This window comes from Procambarus clarkii, chromosome 81 (assembly GCF_040958095.1).
Source record: "Procambarus clarkii isolate CNS0578487 chromosome 81, FALCON_Pclarkii_2.0, whole genome shotgun sequence".
NCBI classification, from domain to species: Eukaryota; Metazoa; Arthropoda; class Malacostraca; order Decapoda; family Cambaridae; genus Procambarus; species Procambarus clarkii.
In genome coordinates, this window is record NC_091230.1 from 17,966,611 (window position 1) to 17,988,808 (window position 22,198).

A 22,198-nucleotide genomic window follows, 5' to 3' on the forward strand; every position below is an offset into this window, starting at 1 on the left:
AAAACTTAAAGACTCTTGTATTTTACCTAAAGTTAGTTCCATCATGAAGACTACTTTTATATGTTATGACTAGAGTATATACAAATAATTATATTGTTTGCACAGAGTAATAAAACCACTAGCTATCAAAATGATATGCAAGTTTAATATGTTGTGTGATAAAAAATATCTATACTTGTCTAGGCTCACAGGTGATACTGATGACGCAAGAAGTGATTGCATTAGTGCAATGCAAGGATATCTATATTATTAGCTACACTAAATAAGTGGCTGGGTTGTAACATGGAGAGAATTTCAAAGTATTTTATTTGACAGTACTGTAAATAATGAGGTTTGAAGGCTACTACTGGGAAAGTAAATACATTTGTATCGAGAGGATTTTTTGTAAAGCTCTTCCTAGCAGCTCACTGTGGAATAAGTATGTAGGATAGGTACAGAAATGAAAACGTATACGAGATATGTTATGCAAGTGAATGGGGCGAGGGAATGAAAATGTGGATCAAGAGGTCAATAATTATCATGGAAAGCACTATGGCAAATGTTTGGAATGGGAAGGATGCAGGTGTATCAGTTAACAAAATGGGTGAATAAGTATTAGGGATATAGATAGCAAAGTAATTATGAAAGGTAGGCACCGAGCTATGGAGACTGTAGTGGAGATATAGACATAAATGAAAACATCCCTCCCTGGCTGCTATGAGAGGGAATATACTTGAACATTTACCATCATTAATACACATTCATAGAGGAGATATTGTGTACACTTAGCACCTTCCTGAAAATCTTGTGTAACTATAAGTAGCCGTAATAAAACAAACACAAAGTCATACAGTACCTCCCCACTTGTCTCGCTTGAGCAGGGGCTTCAGCTTGTTCTTGTACTCTTCTATTTGTTGTTCATTCGTCTTGAACATGCCTTCAAGGATCATGTACAAGTAGAATAGAGGCCACTGACATTCTATCTTCTCAAATTCCTGTTTAAAAAGTAAACTGTAAATAAAGGAGGACCACAATTCTACAAAAAACAAAACAGGACATTAACAAAAATTACACTTCCTCTTTCACAAGATGAAGGGACGGGGGAACTGAACTAGTCCCAGAGTGAACGGAAAAATATTGTAGAAGAGGATTAATTTATTTTGTACACCGTTTTCTTCAAGCGTAACTTACATGTACTACTGTATACATGTTTGGGAAATGTCACCTATACCCATCCTTAAATGATTAAGATTATAACCACCTTAAATTAATTATATCTCGAGGCTTTAGAATTATTTACGGAACAAATATTTTATAGATTAGGATACACTGTCTGGAATTGTATGTTTATTGTAATTCATTATACAGTAGTATCTAAGGTTCCCTTTACCTTTGTCTCTGCACTGTGATAAAACCTCCTCTTCTTGTCTTCTAAAACCGTTCCATAACCATCTCGATGAAATCTCTTAAAGCCATATTTGCCTTCCAGAGAATTTATAATCTATTAAATGAACAAATTATTAATGCAAGAAATGGTATAAACAAATCATGCATGCACATATATACTCTCTCTATACACATATTGACAATAATAAAAGTTATTACTCCTCCATGGCTGTTATGATACTCAGGCTTAGACAGAAGTGTAATATTTAAGATATTCAAGATTTACACATTTCAGATTAAAGATTAGGCTGGAAATCTACATATTGAATAAGGATATTCTTATCTCCCCAAAAGTATAAAACTCATTAAAATAAAATATATTGGCAAGAACATGGCAACCCATTTCATATATACAGTATTTAAATTCACTAATTTCATTATCCACAAGCTGAACATACCTACTGGAGCATCCCTAAATGGATGCCAGTTGCCAAGACAAGATATGACAGATGCCAGTGCAGTCATATCCAAGGCCACTCACCTGAGTTCTAGTTCTGGTGTAGAGCATTTGGTCATGAGTTGCAAAAGCAGGGAAGGATATGGTACACAAAAGGCTTGCATCCACTTGCTACAACGACAACAAAAAACATAATTTTAATAGAAGTGTTTTTGTAAATGGGAAGATTACTCAAGATTCCTGTGAAAATCATTAACATTTCATACTTTCATAAACACATTCCATAAACTCATTAATCAACACTGATACCAAAAATTACAATTTCATAATCATCTACTGTATGAACATGACAAAGTGGATAAAGTGAATGAACTAGAGAAACAATCAAGTTTTAGAGAGACTTTTGCCAAAATAATCATTGCAGATGTGCAGTCAAATATTTTGAGAGAAGATACACAAGTAAACAAAGTTATGGACTTAGCCTGGTGAATCACCAATGCATCTCCAATGAGCAATAACTGAACGTATAGAAGAATCTTTACAACTACGTATTTCACTTGAAGGTTAAAGGGGTGCCCTTAATTCGATTCATCTTGTATTTTATATTAATAATGAAAGATGAGGAGGAGGAAGGAGCAGAAAGAGGGCTAAGGAAACATGAAAGAGGAAGTGGGAGCAGAAGTATGAATATGAAAGAAGAGGAGCTGGGAGAAATTGATGGAAGGATGAACTAAAGAATCATAGGCAAATACCTTTGAGCTTGATTCTCTTGGTAACAGAGTTTCGAAGATGCTGCGGTTGCGATTGTGTGCATCAATATCAACAAAGATGACAGACCACGAAGCACCTTTCTCTCCAAAAAGATTACAGCCATTTATAGCTTCAAGGGCTGCTTTGGCCATCCCGATAGAACTGTTAATAAAAAAAAAATTATGAAGCTTTTTAATAAAATGGATTTTACGATTGAATGGAAAGTTCCTGTCTGAGCAAGACACTTTTATACTTCCAAAAGCAAGATCTAGTCTCATTGGACAAATAATCCTAGAGTGGCCTCTTAAAAAGATTCAATCACACACTGTTTTGCAAGTATTGCTCAGGGAATGAATCAAGAAAGACTTTCCACTGTCTTCCAGTCCCAACTACAGGAAGCCAAGGCCACTTGAAAATTTCCTATCATGGTGGGACAAAATGTGATCTGGATCTTGTTGTAAAAAGTGTCGTATGTGGACTTTTGCCATGGCTAAGGAGGCAACCGAGGAACTAGTCAGAAAGGAGAGTTTTATTCCATTTACTGCTTATACTACATGGAATAAATTGGGTATGTTTCCTATGATAATGAAACTTGAATTCAGAATCCTTCATAAAATTTCTTTGAAGGTTTTGCATGAAAAAAAAAAAATCCCTACATATTTTTACACAACATTGATCAACAGTGAAAACAGATTGAAGGCCACAACTATTACCTAGCATGTAGCTCGGGGGTGCCATTGTTGTACTTGCTACCACGTTCCCACATCCCAAAGTCTGGAGTGCGGTATGCTCTCTCCACGTAGTACACCAAATTTTGAACAAATGTCACTTCATCCATTGTATATATAATTTGTAGTCCAGAATTTATCATTTGTACCAGGAACAGCAAGTAAAGGGAAACTACATCTATCTGAAATACAAGAGCCCTCAAAAGTAAAGAAAGTGAATTACACAACTGTATATTGAATCCACTCGGCACACTTCTCATACAAATATACCCTCAAACATGTACAGTATATACAGCTGCCTATAAGCACCATTACAAGTTACACAATTCCTCCACTACAACATTATACAGGTACAGAGTGATGCACACCCTAATTCAGAAAATAATCTGTTCCTATTGTAAATTACAACCTACCTGAAGATGGCCATAATTTTCAGATGATATAACCTCCTCTCCTGTTATCAGATGAAACTTAGAGTGTAATGCATATTTAGGATTTTGGCCCTTCTTGAAGTTTTCTACGTGAGATGTTTGCCGCATCCAGCACGTAATTATTCCACGCATACACTTGACACACGACTGGCCTAGTTCGTATGCCTTACCACGATCGTCATCAATACGTCTAAGAAGAAAAACTATTTTACATTTTGACATACTAAAATATATTTGTGTTGGGTTCATAAATATGAGGTAAATATAAACATTTATTGAAGGTTACACATTTCAATAGAGATGAAATCTTGAGGAGATATTACTACATTTGATGAGGTTACTCATTTTAACAAGACAAGTTGAACAATGTGTGCCTTGCAAAAAATCTTGCAAATACTGTACTGTAAAAGAAGATTTGACTAAAAATTGCACAACCACTTCTCAACCTACGAAGCTCTACAATTTCTTTCGGTTTAACACATTTTACAAACTATTTTACTTTAAGTTACAAGGCAAGTACAGTACCTGAATTAAGAAGACCAAGCTATGAGGATATGTTAAGAAAAACCAGCCTAAGAGGAAAGAAGCAAAAAAGGTATGATCCCAATGTAGAAAACACAGTGGGGGAAATAAACAAGGTGCACAATAACAGCCACTTTCAGAGAAAGAGAGGATACAATGGATGTCGGTGATGGTCGAAAAGGCAAGCGAGTCAAAGAAACGTACGAGTGTGCTGTACTCTTACTTTGTATGGGTGGCCAACAATAGGAATGCTCTGAAAGATGCCATAGATGCCACTCCAATCCACAACTTCAAAAGCAAATATAAGATAGCCCTCAAATGTCAAAAATTTAAAAGTGCACCAGGTACAAAAAGCTAGGAGGCACCCGGCCTCCTAGCCACCGACAGTTAAATGCTATTAGGCAAGCACTGCACTACAGAACTGCTTTCAGCCTAACCCCACACTACAGCTCCCTTGTGGCATAACAGACCCTACATCCTTCTTTCACCCAACCAGGATCTGCAACCCATTTTCATCTTGTGAGGATCTATATAAAATAAAGTAATTATCAAAGGAAGGCACCAAACCAGGAAGGCTATGTAGCACCAAAAATAAAATGTCTAAGCAAAACTGGTACTGAATCAATCACATTCAGATATAGCCCTCATTTTATTGATTTAACATTCATTAATAAGGAGGTGAAGAAAAGATCAAATACTTGTGCAAGTGTATTATTAAACAGCATTTTCAGATTAACCTACATCTTTTATCAAGGTGTAAACAGTGATTTTTACATCACCTTGATAAAGAATGTAGGTTCATCCAAAAATGTGGTTTAATAATATACAGTACTTACACAAGTATCAGGTCTTTTCTTCACCTTCATTCAAGCACTATGGTATTGTAGCAAGCTTCTCCAATCATTACTTTATAATGAATCACTGTTTCAAGATAATGTCACAAAGAATTTTAAAAAGAATAATTTGTCACCTGTATGCCTGGAAGAGACTCCAAATAGACGCAGCACAATAAATCGTAGTGCGAATATCTGCCACTTCCTTTTCCTGGCTGACCAATGGGAAGATTCCAAGAGTGATACTTTGGTTTTGAAGTAGTTGTCGTTTTACTATTGGAAAGAAAAAAGATGTAACAAAATATGCCCATCACCCTTGTTTACTTGACATTAATGAACAGAGATTTTGTTCTACAGTGTACATGCAATAAGATAATGTGTAGGTATTTATTAAAAATAGCCAACCCTTCATTTTGTCCAGATTTATAGAAAACAAAGATTGTTATACATTCCTGTGTTTTATTTTTATAATAATCATAATATATATAATTCCTAGTGATGGTTACCTCGAGGTGCTTCCAAAGAACATTGTTTCTACGGCTCTGAGACCAGGCCTCTTTACTTGGCAGTCTGGTCAACCAGGCTGTTAGACACTGCTGCTTGCAATCTGACAAATTACAGCCCAAATGATCAAGTACTCTTTGGAGGCATTTATCCAGTTTCATTTTTAACACCGAAAAACAACAAATAAGACACAAGATTTCCAAAAATTTCAGTTTGTGAAAATCAGGAAAAGAAAATGTGGAGGCCTTTAAGGCTGTGTTGTACTACAAAAGCATACCATGTGGTGAATATTTAATATCATTATGATAATAGTCTCATCACCTGGGACATTGTCAAGTCTGTTTCTAAATCATTCTGTCTTTCCACATGGAAGAGTCACACCCAGATTTTAAAAACTTAAACCCAAAAGTTTAATATTTGTTTATAATGCAACACCGACCTTCATTACTGTGCTTGATCAATTATTTATAATTCTTGGTTTTCTGTATTTTTTCTAATGTAATTTTGTTCATTATCCAACTCACTCCTCTCCCACACTAATTCATTGTCATTCATTTCTTCTCACTCCCTCATTCATTCACTTCTCTTTGACTCACTCATTCCCTTTCTAATTATTATATTTCCATGACTTCTCTACCTCACTTTTTCAACTCCCCTCCCTCACTACTCATACACACCATGGATTAATTAGCTGCATTTTTTAAGCATATATATACAGTACACACACACCTATATGACTATGTATACTCTGACATATTTTCTTTACCCTCAGGCCATATCCTGTATATAGAGTGAGTGTACTCGCCTATTTGTGCCTGCAGGATCAAGCATTGACTCTTGGATCCCCGCCTTTCTAGTCATTGGTTGTTTATAGCAATGACTCCAGTCCTATTTCCCTATCATATCTAGTTTTAAAATTATGAATAGAATTTGCTTCCACAACCTGCTCCTTAAGTTCATTCCATTTTTCCACTACTCTCACGCTAAAAGAAAACTTCCTAACATCTCTGACTCATCCGAGTTTCCAGCTTCTTTTAATGTGTGTATTTTCAGTACATACTTTTTCTAAAACAAAAAAATTTATTGTGTAGTTTTACAGTGCACAATGCCAATGAGACATTCAATTTTACAATTTACTAAATAACACAGTATATTTATTATTTATTTATGCATTAAAATTCAGGGCCTGGTATAATCTCATTTAACCTATAATGTCCTAAACAATTTTTCTGAGAGACTTCCAGGATTGCAGTAAAAAAAAATAAAAAAAAAATTGGAGCCTACTGTACAGCACGATTAATGAAAATGCAATAAAATTACAACACAAGACTGTATTTAAAATACAGTGCACACATTATGAACTTCTTACCAATGCCATAGTAGTGATCAAGCTTGCGAACAGTGTCGTCATAACTTATGACGCGAAGATTTACATCTATATCTGAATCACAACAGCTAGCAGAACGCGCTCTTATCCGCGATTGTCTGAAAATGAACACAGTACAATATTATAATATGATTGACCCAATAATATCCACCAATCATTTCTCATTACAGTACAGTACTTTAAAAAATTTTGAATATTTAAAAGTAATTAGTAATAATGTACAGTTCCTCACCATACATCACCACTGCCTTAGTGTCTCCCAAGATGATACTTTATTACCCCAAAATCATATTTGCCTCCTCCAATTCCATGATAACACTCTTAAATCATCTTATTTCTTTCTAGTTTTGCCAGTCTAGTAAAGCCCTTCATGTGCCGAGCATTAATTTGTTGATGGTATCCATGTCCCAATATGCTAAATACAGCTAGCTTCCTGACAGTTTTATCTAATTTGTTCACATTTTTATCAAATCTTTGTTTATGAGAGATTGTACTGCATTAAAGGGTTTTTTAATTTAAAAATGTGCTTCATTAACAAACCATTAAAGATGACGGAGCCCAATGAAATTGCTAAAATGAATTTCTTCATCCATAGACCTAGCCTATATTCGGAATAACATATTTTATATGCTCTCCTGAACATTGAGGATACAACAAGATTCCTTATCTACTTTATCACAATCGAAGAACCTGGTATAATCCCTGGGCAGGACACATTTCATTTAACATGATGCTCCTGTTCACTTAGCAGTTAAATAAGCACCCTGTTGTTATGAAATTGATATGGATTGCATCCTGAAGGTCAGTAATTGGCCAAGCCCATGTGGGACCTCAGTAAGCACAAGCACAGTATAGTCTTCCTTTCCTCAACAATGGGAATTATATAATGAATTTCACTTAGCATAGAAGAGTGAAGACTTATGTAGATTAATTTAACAGTTTCATTAATATGTGAGAAAAGTATGCAAAAAATTAGCTATGATGATGAAGAGAAGAGAATTTTATGTATGAAATTAGTGAATGGAGAAATGCTAGAAGTAGTTGTTCAGTTTAAAGACTGTACTTCGAATGTACGATTGATAAGAGGAATTTATGCAAGTAGGGAACGAAAGGAAGTGGCTGGTGCAATGAAGGCCCTAGTTAGGAGAAATAAATTATAATCTTTTACAGAGTATGGAATGGCATTAACTCTGGTGATGCACAAGTAGAAAAAAGAATTAGATATATATTAAAAAAATAAAATAAAGATCTAATCCTAACTTGACATATAATCCTACATCAAAGGTGGTAATCAATGATACACAGTCAGCTAACTCCAATGAAATATTGTACTAACAATTCCTAACATTACATTCGACATCCCATAATGACCTGTGGACTATGGTGACCTGTGGACTACAGCAGCCTGCGGCAAGCAGTGGCCTACAGAGTACGGCAGCCTGCGGCAAGCAGTGGCCTGCAGAGTACGGCAGCCTGCGGCAAGCAGTGGCCTGCAGAGTACGGCAGCCTGCGGCAAGCAGTGGCCTGCAGAGTACGGCAGCCTGCGGCAAGCAGTGGCCTGCAGAGTACGGCAGCCTGCGGCAAGCAGTGGCCTGCAGAGTACGGCAGCCTGCGGCAAGCAGTGGCCTGCAGAGTACGGCAGCCTGTGGCAAGCAGTGGCCTGCAGAGTACAGCAGCCTGCGGCAAGCAGTGGCCTGCAGAGTACGGCAGCCTGCGGCAAGCAGTGGCCTGCAGAGTACGGCAGCCTGCGGCAAGCAGTGGCCTGCACAGTACAAGAGCCTGCAGCAAGCAATGGCCTGCAAAGTACAGCAGCTTGTGGCAAACAGACTACAGCAGCCTGCAGACTGCACTGGGCTGTGGCAAGCAGCCACCCTAGAATAACAGCAGCCTGCTGCAAGCAGCCGCCTGTTAATTGCAGCATCATGCAAAACTTAACAAGAATGGGCTTTGCAACGATTGACATTTATACCCACGGCCCAGTGAGGAAATAGTACACCCAAAGTAACCACTTAAAGAGATGACAGAATATGCCTGCAGTACTGACGGTGAAGGGACAGCCAGGGAAGCCATGGCGTGAGAGTCTAGGAGGTTGTCGTCGCCTGAAGAGGAGGAAGGATGCGAGTGTATAGTACTGCAAGAAGACCTCCGGCCTCCTCGACCTTCCTCAACTCTCAATGTCAACATTCCTCTTAAATACTCCCTCCGTAACAGACAAATTCCCCACCTTTCTTCAACATTAAACACATTGGCTTCACAAATCACAATCTACAATGTTACCTCGTTTATATGAATATGAGAAATATAATTTTTATATCGATCTTTTTGTAAATAATGATTGAAGATCCACTACATGATCTGTATTTAATTATTTATCAAAGAAAATGGCACAGTAAAGAGGAGGAACTCAAGCTTGTTTTGTGAAAGCCATTTAATATATATATGTATTCAATTCAATCTATAGGAAAGTGTATAGGACTTATGTGCCATCATTTACGGCATTGATTTGTGTAAAGACACATTAACTTGTAAGCCCTATATTGGGAAATAACTAATTTTCTTACGCGATCATTACATAACGCAAGTCACATCAAAAGTTTTTATATACAGAATAAATGGAAAGTTATCAAAATTTTAAAATAATAAATGACTGAACAACTAGTTCTTGGGCAAGCAGCAGCCCAAGGACACGAGTGTGCCAAAGAAACTCTTATATAAACCGGCACAATCCCTCTGCCGGAGAGGCATTAATATCCTCGACCTTACCCTATACCAACAGATATTTCACTCTCGACATCCTTGTCCCTTCCCTCGTGCGTGATTGACACATGTTTGGTCGTCTCAGGTGTGGCAGATAGCGATCTCGGCATGTTTCCCGCGAGCCAAGGAGTGCCAGAGGTGAGGTGTCAGCAGTAGCGGTCCTCGCTGAACACTGCAGACTGACTGACTGACTGCTGACCCTCACCCTCCTCGTTCCTTAACCTCGTCTAGCACTATCAAATTGTTTAAATACCGTCACTGTAAAGCCTTATATATGTGATATTTACGCATCTATATACATGTAACAATGTATTACTATTCCGTCTATATAAAGAGGCGAATGTTATTGATTATACTACATAATTCAGACGTTACTGTATTGATTTCAACTTTTCACAGTGACCTCGACCTTGCTACACATTCACAGTATGTATGGAAATATGTATCAATCTTCAGAAAGCTTTACTTTTCAAATATTTGTATAATAATAATATGTATAGACAAATATTACATAGCGTATGAATACAATAATCAAACGCGGTTGTTAAACAATACGTGGTTGTTAAACGATTCAGCGGGTCGTATTCCGGGGAAAATTAGAATTAAGGACTTATGTCTTACGTCGCTATTACATGTATATATATATATATTACATGTACATTACATGTATCTAAGCCACTAATTACGCGCAGAGTTTCCGGTGAACCTAATGATCAATTATGTTGTTGATTGAGGGCCAACGACAATGAATGATTAATTATGTGTTTATTTACTACATCTGAGGGTCATACGTCATACTAAGATGTATGTGAACATATAAATGTTTAATAATTTGAATTTAAGCCAATGATACTGATTAGTTTTGTGAATTGATACATGATGATGAAGTGTGTATGTATATAAATATATGATTAACCACAAAATTCGTTTAGGTAAGCAAGTTACAGCATCAATAAGCTGGTTACAGAGTTTAATGTATACATCAAGTTCAAGTATGTTTATTGAGATAAGAAAGAAATACATCTTAAGGGGATAGAGTAGCTTAGGCTATTTCTACCCCCTCTGTATACATCCATAGTCTTTCACAGCACAATTGGTTCAAGAGTTGGACCACAAGCTCAACAACCCATAATGTAGGCTAGAAAATAGATGATTTTTCCCCCATAGTGTTATATACCCATGGAACCGCCTACCCGCCGAAGCCATACATGCCTAAAGTTTGCTGAATCTCAAAAGCCAACTCGTCAGGACAAATGGAGGGATGTTTGACAAGCCGCTAGCGTCTTGTCCTCTATTCAGGAAGCGTGTATTATATAAATGCAAAGAACCAGATATAAACTGAAGAATATTATATACATATATATATACGTAGCGCAGAACAGTAGTTGTTGGAGGCCGGGACGAGATAATAATAATAATAATAATAATAATAATAATAATAATTTTTATTTAGGCAAAGGTACATACATAAAGAGAATTTACAAATATGTTTCATAACCCCTGATTCACTTGTTCATATAGCGTAAATAGGTTTCCTATTTATAAGTATATAAACAAGTCCACTACGGGCTCACCATAGTCCGTGCTGCTTGGGAGTTTTGTTCCAAGTATATGAATCTAAAACAACAAACAACAGGTATATAAATAGGAATATAAATAGGAGTTACAGAGAACTGTTGTGGGTTGGCTGCATCCTGGGAAAAATTGATTGATAAAGATTAAGCCACCTAAAAGGTGGCACGGGCATGAATAGCCCGTAAGTGGCGGCCCTTTTGAGCCAATACCAGTATCAAGAGCTGATACTGGAGATCTATGGAGGTGCGACTGCACCCTGCGTGACGGGAGATGTCTCCCGTCCCTGGGAAAGGTTAGTTGCTGGCCTAAAAGGACCTCGATAAGCTTTTAACAGACATCCTATCCCTGACTATGGGAACAATTCATGTTTTTTTGGAGTTTTCCGCTATATTTCTTTCTTTATTTCTTTATTTATTTATTTATATACAAGAAGGTACATTGGATTTGTGAGAATACATAGCTTAGTATTTACAATCTTGTAAAGCCACAATAGTACGCGCTGCGTTTCGGGCAGGTCCTTAATCTAACAGATAATTTTAAGTAGGTAAATTCTAGCAGAATTAATAAAATGATAACAGATACATTGCAAGAAAAAAATGAGATGAGAGAGATTAGTAAGTATATTAAAGCACATTTAATGATCATATATTAATGATCATAATGTTTATGTCACTGACAAACATCGAGAGGAATGAATATGTCCCGTGTGTACGGACAGTTACCAATGCCTGGAACAAGATACATCTGACTCTTGTGGTTTGTGAGTGGTGTGGATGGTGAGGGTTGGTGTAGGTGATGGGGAAGTATAGGGGGTGGAGAGGGGATACTGACCCGTGAGGTTTGTGAGTGGTGTGGATGGTAAGGGTTGGTGTAGGTGATGGGGAAGTATAGGGGGTGGAGAGGGGATACTGACCCGTGAGGTTTGTGAGTGGTGTGGATGGTAAGGGTTGGTGTAGGTGATGGGGAAGTATAGGGGGTGGAGAGGGGGTACTGACCCGTGAGGTTTGTGAGTGGTGTGGATGGTAAGGGTTGGTGTAGGTGATGGGGAAGTATAGGGGGTGGAGAGGGGGTACTGACCCGTGAGGTTTGTGAGTGGTGTGGAGGGTGAGGCTTGGTGTAGGTGATGGGGAAGTATAGGGGTGCATGGAAAGGTGGTACTGACCCGTGAGGTTTGAGAGTGGTGTGGAGGGTGAGGCTTGGTGTAGGTGATGGGGAAGTATAGGGGTGCATGGAAAGGTGGTACTGACCCGTGAGGTTTGAGAGTGGTGTGGAGGGTGAGGCTTGGTGTAGGTGATGGGGAAGTATAGGGGTGCATGGAAAGGTGGTACTGATCCGTGAGGTTTGAGAGTGGTGCGGATGGTGAGGACTGTTGTGGGTGATGAGGAAGAGGTGAGGAAGTGCTCTGAGGGGTCATCCCTGTCCTGTTATCCCAAACACTCCACAAACGGGTTCCTCCACTTGAGACAAAACAGTTAGTGAGAAAACACTTATCTTGCCACCATTTTTACTCTTGATAACACTGAAAATGGAGAGGTCTGATCTGGCAATTTCTCCTTGAATTACTTCTTAATTTCGTCTTTAGTTCAACATTCATAAGGCAAAAAGGATATTTAACGAAAATTGGTTCACTTATCCCTGCGTACTTTGTGAAAAACTAGTTTTCAGAATACTTTTTATTTTCGTTTGAGGTAAAAAAAAACACGAACATGTGTGCGGGGAATAATACTCAATCTTACCTTTTAATGGCAGCTGTGTAACAAAAAGCCATTGTGCGAGAACCTGTAGACCTTAAAAAAAAAAAGTCTTCGAACTCCCATTAGCTGGCGGCGGAGAACAATTAATTTCGAGTTGAAAAAATCTGTCACCTCACAGGAAAAAAGGCGGGGATAAATAAAGGCGCTTCGGCCAATTGTTTTGTTCTTTTCTTCCCCACCTCTCCCCCACCAATATCCTTCACCTTCAATTCCTCACCAGTAACCCATGGGCAGGGCAGGAGAAGCTCCTGCCCAGCTTCTCCACCTCCCTCTTACCCAACACACACACACGCGCCAATAATTTATCTTAGTTTACCTGAGAGCCACTAATACTAGTGGCCTCGACGAGGACAGGAAGCCGGCGGTCTGTCGAAGGTCCCCCCCATTGGCCTTGATGATCTTTTCCAGCAAGTTTACTTGTTTACTGAGTCCCCCATCCTGAGGGCGGTGGTGGGAAAGGTTAGACACACATATAATGGGTTCAGGAACTGAACCCCAAAATTAATTTGGCTAAGCAAGTTGCAGCACAGACGAGCTATAGTTACATCATAAACATTGGTTTTAAATATAGAAAAATGCAAGACCTTACATGAAGGGCATAACAGTGCACATCACAGCTACCAAATCAACAACATTACCTTACAACACACTGAAGAATTAAAGGAGTTTGGAGTTAGAATCCACAAATCACTGAAAGTTTCACAATAAGTGACAGCTGCAGTAAAAAAAAACGAGGAATAGTGAAACGAATCTTTGACTTCAAGGACAAGGTAGTTATTCAACAGTATAAATCTCTGATACAGTAGTCCAATTGGACTACTGTATACAAGCATGGAAACCTTACCTTCAGAAGGACATATTTTCTTAGTAGAAATATCAACTATTGACCAGACCACACACTAGAAGGTGAAGGGACGACGACGTTTCGGTCCGTCCTGGACCATTCTCAAGTCGAGTGTGTGGTCTGGTCAACATACTTTAGCCACGTTATTGTGACTCATCGCCTGCATAGAAATGTCAACACCTGGCAAGAAAAATCATCCCAGAACTAAGTGGCCTCTGATAGCAGGAACAGTTGAGGACTTCAGAGCTAACAACACTGCATATTACCTGAGACTTAATAAGGGTCCAGGACGGACCGAAACGTCGTCGTCCCTTCACTTTCTAGTGTGTGGTTTGGTCAACATTTTTCAGCCACGTTATTGTGACTCCTCATTTGCACTGCATATTTCATGTGACAGGGCTGATCTCACCGAAGCTTTTAAAATACCGTACAATTTGGAGGATATTGTTCCTGACCATTTCTTTAAAAGGTCGGATGTTCCGCAAATAAGGATGTTCCGCAAATAAGGATGTTCCGCAAATAAGGATGTTCCGCAAATAAGGATGTTCCGCAAATAAGGATGTTCCGCAAATAAGGATGTTCCGCAAATAAGGATGTTCCGCAAATAAGGATGTTCCGCAAATAAGGATGTTCCGCAAATAAGGATGTTCCGCGAATAAGGATGTTCCGCAAATAAGGATGTTCCGCAAATAAGGATGTTCCGCGAATAAGGATGTTCCGCAAATAAGGATGTTCCGCAAATAAGGATGTTCCGCAAATAAGGATGTTCCGCAAATAAGGATGTTCCGCAAATAAGGATGTTCCGCAAATAAGGATGTTCCGCAAATAAGGATGTTCCGCAAATAAGGATGTTCCGCAAATAAGGATGTTCCGCAAATAAGGATGTTCCGCGAATAAGGATGTTCCGCAAATAAGGATGTTCCGCAAATAAGGATGTTCCGCGAATAAGGATGTTCCGCAAATAAGGATGTTCCGCAAATAAGGATGTTCCGTGAACAAAGAACAAAGCTTCATGCTCAACAAGCCACAATGTAGGAAAGAAAACAGGAGATGATCTTTCACCAATTAGTTTCCACTGCTGCAATTCAAAATCCACGTAGATAAAATTATCAGGACAGATGGAGGGACCTTTAACAAGCAGCCGGCTTCCTGTCCTCATCGAAGCCACTAGTGAGATGATGACCCTCAGGTAAATTCAGGTAAATATTAGAACATAAACAAAAGGTGTTTGACACAGTGGCTAACAGAAGCCTGATACACACACGCTGGAGAAACAGAGCCGTAGTGATAGGGAAGGTGTCACCCTGCTTCTCCTCGTGTCTACAATGTACCGAAAGTGTCCCATAGTCCTGGACTATGGTTCAGACTAAAGTATACTTGCTGGCTACTAAGTAAGTTATCGTGGTGGCCAGGATAACCCTCTATACTCCTGAGAGTCCCTAAGCCTATCACCACGCCAGATTTGCATCAGCAGGAAGCCCAAACTTCCCAGGCATGCTGACAGCCGAGCCTAAGCCTAGTACGAACTAATTTCTCAGATGAGCAATAGGAATATTACAAATAATTTTCAGTGTTAGTAGTCAAGGAATGTAATGCATTACGATGTGAATTGGGGGGATGCAGACTCCTTAACAGGTTTCATTTACACCCATAACACAACCTCAAGTGTTTGTAAACCACTGAAAACCACCCAACAGTTGGTTTGTAAACCAACTGTTGACTGAAGGTTGAGGCAAGACTCAAGAGCTGAAGCTAAACCTCCCAAGCACAACTAGGTGATTACACACACTCTCCCTCAGCTGGCGGGACTGATCACCTGTCCAGGTAATTACTCCTAGGCTAATGAGCGCTTGTTTAGGCGTAGGGCAATTATCCTCTCTCATAGTTAATCATATAAGGCTCCTGTTCCTCTGGCGAGCCCCAGAGCCCCGACCAACAGACAGCCGAGGCGAGGAGAGACAGCCACCAGCGAAAATGATGATAATAATAATAATAATAATAATAATAATAATAATAATAATAATAATAATGTGAAAATCAATAGGAGCACACGGGCTCACCATAACCCGTGCTGCTTAGAACTTTATGTTCCAGGTAGGGAATCTTTCACAACAAACAAACAACAATAGGAACAATAAGGAGGATTCAAACCTCGCAGACTTGGTGCTCCTAAGCTTTTTTGACACACTGTACTCCACTTCATATAGTCTAGGGTAGCTGCACTAATGCAGATGTACCTCATGTATTAATTAAAGAAAACACAACATGCTCAAAGAGCAATGCAACTAGCTGGGATTCAACTGAGTCCCCCCCCCAGGCCCTAGGGGTCCTGAGGCCTCCACTGAAGCCCAGTCAGGGGGGGCTCCAGGCCTTGCCTGCATATACTCTGGCTGTGGTATACAAGTTCTGACCCCAACATCTATCTTTAAATGCACAAATAAATCACATTAACGTGATACGTATCAACGAGAGTGTTACGACCCTGGGTTCCTCAAGTGGAAACCAGAGGTCAAAATTGAACTAAATAAGCTACGTTAGATTAGCAAGACGCAAGTCGATGTGTCTCTGTTCGTATCTTCCCTGCCAAACGTAGGACGAATCTTGTTGCTCACAACCATTCAAACTCTTGAGCTTGTTGTGAATTAAGTATAACATTGTTATAAGATTAACTACCCTGAGAACGAGGAAAGTAACAATTCAAGTAACAAGTGATCAGTAGGACTGGCTCAGTAGGTAGAGTATCTGGCAATGCTCTAGGTAGTCAGCGGTTCGAGTCTTCGAGTGCTCACTAAGATGTGGATCACCTAACACCTTCATGGCACACCAGGGACCGCCTAAAGTTCCAGTTGGACACCAGTTTGGTGCTTCTGGAATCCTTCCTTTTTAAGGGTTGTTCGTGGCTCAGTGGGTAGAGTGGCTGGCTACGGTCTGTGTGGTTGGTATTCCGAGGCTTCGACTCTCCAGGTGAAATTATATAAATAAAATTTATAGATGACTTTGTTTCTCCCACCACCGTTATTAGAGAGCATTGTTAAGAGCGGCCGTGAGGAGTGATGAATGACTGGAGTGAGTGTGTCGTAAGTGTGTCGTTACAACTTGTGAGGCGCAGACCACTACAGATGCTTCATTGTCACCACGTACAAAATAATAACAGGAATCGACCACATTGACAAAGAGGAATGCCTGAAACCAGCAACTTCATGATCAGATGGGCACAGATCCAAGCTAATGAAACAAAGGTGCCGAAGAACGTATTGGAAAGTTTACTTTTGCTAACAAGGTGGTAGGCGGTCGGAGCAAGTTAAGTGAGAAGGTGGTGGAGGCCAAAACCGTCAGTAGTTTGAAGGTGTTATATGACAAAGAGTACTGGGAAGACGAGACACCACGAGCCTAGCTCTAATCCTGTAACTACACGTATGTAATTAAACACACACACAGGAATTGACAGGGTGAACAAAGACGAACTATCTAGCATGGATGGAAGATGAACAAGGGGGGCACAGGTGGAAGCTAGTACTCAAATGAGCCACAGAGCCACTACAAACAGGTTTTTTACTGTCAGAGTAGTTAACAAATGGAATCTACTAAGCAGTGATGTGGTGGAGGCTGACTCAATACACATTTTCACGTGTAGATATGATAGAGTCCAATAGGCTCAGGAGCCTGTACATCAGATGATTGACAGTCGAGAGGTGAGACTAAAGAGCAGAAGCTCAACCCCAGCAAGCACAACTAGGTGAGTACAATTAGACGAGTACACATGGGTCCTCGCGGCCGAGCGGATAACGCTCAGAAGACGCAGTAGAAAGGAGCAGAGTTCGATCCCCCGATCGAGGCAAAAACCAGTAACGGGAAATGGGAAGAGTTTCCTCACCTGATGCATCTATTCACCTAGCAGTAAATCGGTACCTAGGAGTTAGACAACTGCTACGGGCTGCTTCCTGTGTGTGTGCTTGTGAGAGAGAAATATTTATAGTAGATATCAGAGAAAATTAGATCGGACGTCAGTGCATTAGACAACCTACAGTTAGAAAGGCGGAGCCCAAGAGATAATACCTAGTCTCTGCAGGCACAAATAGTAAATTAATACCCAAACGTAAAATATATGCAGAAAAGCGTTTAACATCTGGTTATTCACACGGTTCTTAGGCTATACTGGGCGGTTTTTGCCTCAACGTGGCTGTAATTTTATTTGATAATAAGCATTTTATGGGAATCTTCACGCCTGGGGAGACTCATCCACTCACATCACCCACCACCGGTAAACATTCACACTGAAATTACGACGAGTTTATGTTGGGAGTGAGTTACTGTGGGTGGCTGAGAACTGAACACTAATGCTGTGAACTCCTGTAACCTTGTGGAGCTATCATCACCTGGCGCGTCCACGCTGTCATCCCTGACCAACTTAAGCAACAGTCAACACAATTAACAAAACTTTACTGTTTTCTGTTATTGATTTGTTGCCGGGGGGGGAGGGGGCGCGGGCGGCTTGGCGGGAGCGCGGAGGCGGGAACATACAAATTCAAATTCAAATTCAAATTTTTATTCAGGTATAAGGACATACATAGAAGATGAGTTACAAACATAAAAGTTGGATTTACAGATAGAGCTAGTAACATACAATACCTAAAGGGCACTAATACGCATATAGCGTTTCGGGCAAATATACACATACACGGCAAAGGATGAAGGGACAACAGGGCACCAAGGACAGACAGACAGACACGTACGGACGTTCACAGGCACTTACCAACACCAGCCGCCACCACCACTAACTGTAATAATGACACGCAAGGTTTTACCAACATTAAACGATTCGATTGTCTCTGGAGGCGGCAGTCAGTCGACCGTCGCAAGACCCTGACTGTCTGTGACCGGTTACTGCTACACTGACTGCTGGCTCACCTGTCTCTCTCTCTGTCTCTTTCGTCTTCTCTGTACTCGCCTAAATGTGTTAGCAGGGTAGAGAGACAGCTCATGAGCCCCGCCTTCACGGCTTCAAGTCAATGAATGCAATAACACATTCCTCTCGTCTCTATTCACATTCCTCCAGATACTTCTCCGTGGCATCTTTGTCTCTGTTCCCACCATGTCCTCGAGTTCCGTCAAGAAATCTGTCAATTTCTCGCAATATCTTGTATGCTGTTATCATGTCCCCCGTTTCGTCACTGTTCGAACGGGGGTGAGGCTGACTTTCTTCAGCTCTGGAACAAGCCTTGTGGTATATTTCCGAACTTTTTCTAGGGTTGAATTTTTATTTAAATGGGAACTCCAGGCCGAAGCTGCATACTCAAGGGTTAGTCTGATGAAGGTTGTATGCGGAGAATGGATAGATTATCTTAATGTGTTCCTCGGGTGACAGGTTTGAGGTTACTTGAGGTTATACGTCTTCCATGTAATGGAAGTGTGTGTGTGTGTGTGTGTGTGTGTGTGTGTGTGTGTGTGTGTGTGTGTGTGTGTGTGTGTGTGTGTGTGTGTGTGTGGGAGAGGGTGGGTGTGCGTGTGTGTGAGGGCGTGTGTGTAAGGGTGGGTGTGTGCGTGTGTGTGAGTGTAAACAAAGAGAACTCTTCAGACCGGAGCAGTAATGGCGTGTAGTGCAAGTTCAACAGCACGCCAATTACCTCGCCCACCCAAACCGACGAACCTCCCACTAAGATCTCCACCCACTCACCTACCACCCACCGTGCTCCCCTCACCCAATCACCTCCCACCCACTGGGATCTCCCCCAATCACCTGCCCCCCAACAGTGGTTCCCCCTAATCACCTCCCACCCACTGGGAATCTCCCCCAATCATCTACCACCCACTGGGAATCTCCCCCAATCACCTGCCACCAACAGTGGTTCCCCCCAATCACCTCCCACCCACTGGGAATCTCCCCAATCATCTACCACCCACTGGGATCCTCCCCCAATCATCTACCACCCACTGGGCTCCCCCCCAATCATCTACCACCAACTGAGATCTCTCACCAACCACCAGAACTGAAGGAACAGAGGGGATATGATCACAATATACAAGATTCTAAGGAAAATAGATAAGGTGAGCAAGGATACCCTCTTTAGACTGAGAGAGAGAGCAGGACAAGAGGACACAGGTGGAAGCTGGGAAAGCAACCGAGCCGAAGGGATGCAAGGAAGTACTCGTACCCTCTATGGGAATTCAACAAGTGGAATGCTCTGAAAGAAGTTATGGAAGCCACCTCCAGCCACAACTTTAAGGAAAGATTCGACAAAGAATTTGAAAGTCAGAATAGTTAGGTGTAAATGCATATAGGTACAGCGTTAGTAGGCGGGGTATGAAGAGCTGGACTCTCACTTTCTTGTAGACACTGACTATAGGTAAGTACTTGCCGCCCACCGCGACTCATCCCACCCACCTGCCGCCCACTGCGACCCACCCCACCCACCTTTCTTTCACCAAATTTTCTTTCACCCTGAATGCCCCTGTTACCTAGCAGTAAATAGGTACCTTGGAGTTAGTCAGCTGTCACGGGCTGCTTCCTGGGTGTGTGTATGTGTGTGTGGTGTGGGAAAAAAAGTAGTTAGTAAACAGTTGATTGACATTTGAGAGGCGGGCCGAAAAAGCAGAGCTCAACCTCCGCAAACACAACTAGGTGAATACAACTAGGTGAAATACACACACACACACACACACACACACACACACACACACACACACACACACACACACACACACACACACACACACACACACACACACATACCCAGCCCGCAACAGCTGTCAAACCCCCTATTTACTGCTAGGTAACAGGGGGCATCAGGTGTAAGAAACTCACATTCCACCCTCTACACCCACACCCTCTACAGGAGTGGTTCACAGTCCTAGGTCACATTCTTCCCCTTGTGCTCCCAGGTCACCTCAAGTCCTCCCCCATTTTGAGACTGTCATCCGGTAATATTTTCACCATTATATTTGTAAGCAATACCGACAGTGTATAGCAGCTACCTTAATATTTGCTCAATATTTGCCTGTACTGCTCAATACCGTTTGGCACAGCAAAACACCGTCCAATACTGCACAATTTCTGGTCGCGCCGTCTAGGTAACCGGAACGCAACACTAAATTGCCATTGAAATAGCAGGTAAAACCAACCAACGCAGACCCCCACTTTGTCCTGTGCGCAGGTCGGTCCATTACTGTGTCCAAGCGAGGGAAAGTTTGGTTCCTCCCGTCGGTCGTTGTGTCCAAGTGAGGGAAAGTTTGGTTCCTCCCGTCGGTCGTTGTGTCCAAGTGGGGGAAAGTTTGGTTCCTCCCGTCGGTCGTCGTGTCCAGGCGAAGGAAAGTTTGGTCTTCCCTCGTCGGTCGACGGTCCATCGTTGAGTCCGAGTGATTGAAAGATTACGTCCGTATTACTTACCGCGTAATTACGGGTTATGTTTTGTTTGTACACAGAAGCACGTGCTCGGCAAGTCAGCATGTTTGGGTCGCTTACAAAAAGTGACCTTCAGGGCGGCCAGTGTGGTAAATAGGGGCTATGTAAACTTGCGGTGTGTGTGTGTGTGGAGTTACTGAGGCAGGGAAGAGGTCTCTTAGAGCCCCGTTAACGAGGCACGAGCTTCGTCTTTGCTGGGTGTCTAGAACAGCATTCTTCAGCACGGGGATGCAAGGCTGAGGGCCTTGACGCCTATGCTAAGTGTGAGCCCAGGGGCCCCCCATGCTGTGGTCACACATGATGGTGGTAGATTACTACTGCTACTATTAACACTACTGCCACTACCACTACTACTACTACTACTACTTTAGCCACGCTGGTATTGGAGATATTGCTGCTCTTATGGTTGTCACTGTTCCACCTGTTACTGCTCTGTTGAGGCTCATGCTGTTGTTGACCCTCTTGCTGCTGCTGCTGTTGTTGACCCTCTTGCTGCTGCTGCTGTTGTTGACCCTCTTGCTGCTGCTGCTGTTGTTGTTACAGTCGGATTCGTTCTCGACTCAATCGAAAATTCAGGATTAGAATCCCGGGCGGAGACAGAAATGGTTGAGCGCGTTTCCTATCACCTAACGCCACTGTTCACCTAGTAGTAAATATCCAAGAGTTAGTCAGCTGTTATGAAGTAGCATCCTGGGCGGGGTCAGTAGTTCAACCTCAGTGGAGGACCTCTAAATAAGCCTAGCATGTATAAATACATAGGACACAAATACATAGGCATGTATAAATACAAAGTCAGGAGTATTTTCCCGACATCTCGATCTCCCAACGACGCTAGCCATGACAAGAGTTGAAAGATCATTTTCATCAGTCAATCACATTTACTAGAGAGAAC

The 22,198-nt window shown here is 41.2% G+C and overlaps 1 protein-coding gene across 13 annotated transcripts in view; it reads right to left on the reverse strand.

Moving 5' to 3' along the window:
* LOC123773130 (probable phosphorylase b kinase regulatory subunit beta) overlaps positions 1 to 9,923 on the reverse strand; it is a 71,928-nt gene extending 62,005 nt beyond the window's left edge. For 7 of the 13 annotated variants that reach the window (XM_069315246.1, XM_069315245.1, XM_069315251.1 and 4 more), the window contains exons 1-9: positions 9,741 to 9,920; positions 6,960 to 7,075; positions 5,224 to 5,359; positions 3,714 to 3,921; positions 3,286 to 3,482; positions 2,575 to 2,734; positions 1,907 to 1,993; positions 1,370 to 1,480; positions 836 to 974 (exon numbers count right to left, since the gene is read on the reverse strand). In XM_069315246.1, coding sequence (XP_069171347.1) covers positions 836 to 974; positions 1,370 to 1,480; positions 1,907 to 1,993; positions 2,575 to 2,734; positions 3,286 to 3,482; positions 3,714 to 3,921; positions 5,224 to 5,359; positions 6,960 to 7,075; positions 9,741 to 9,844 — 1,258 coding nt within the window. In that variant the 5' untranslated portion in view covers positions 9,845 to 9,920. Of the gene's footprint in view, positions 1 to 835; positions 975 to 1,369; positions 1,481 to 1,906; positions 1,994 to 2,574; positions 2,735 to 3,285; positions 3,483 to 3,713; positions 3,922 to 5,223; positions 5,360 to 6,959; positions 7,076 to 9,021; positions 9,161 to 9,740 lie in introns of those variants that run through there. The other 6 variants (XM_045766635.2, XM_069315252.1, XM_045766630.2 and 3 more) reach the window with 3 other exon arrangements.
* Between the last annotated feature and the right edge of the window lie 12,275 nt (positions 9,924 to 22,198).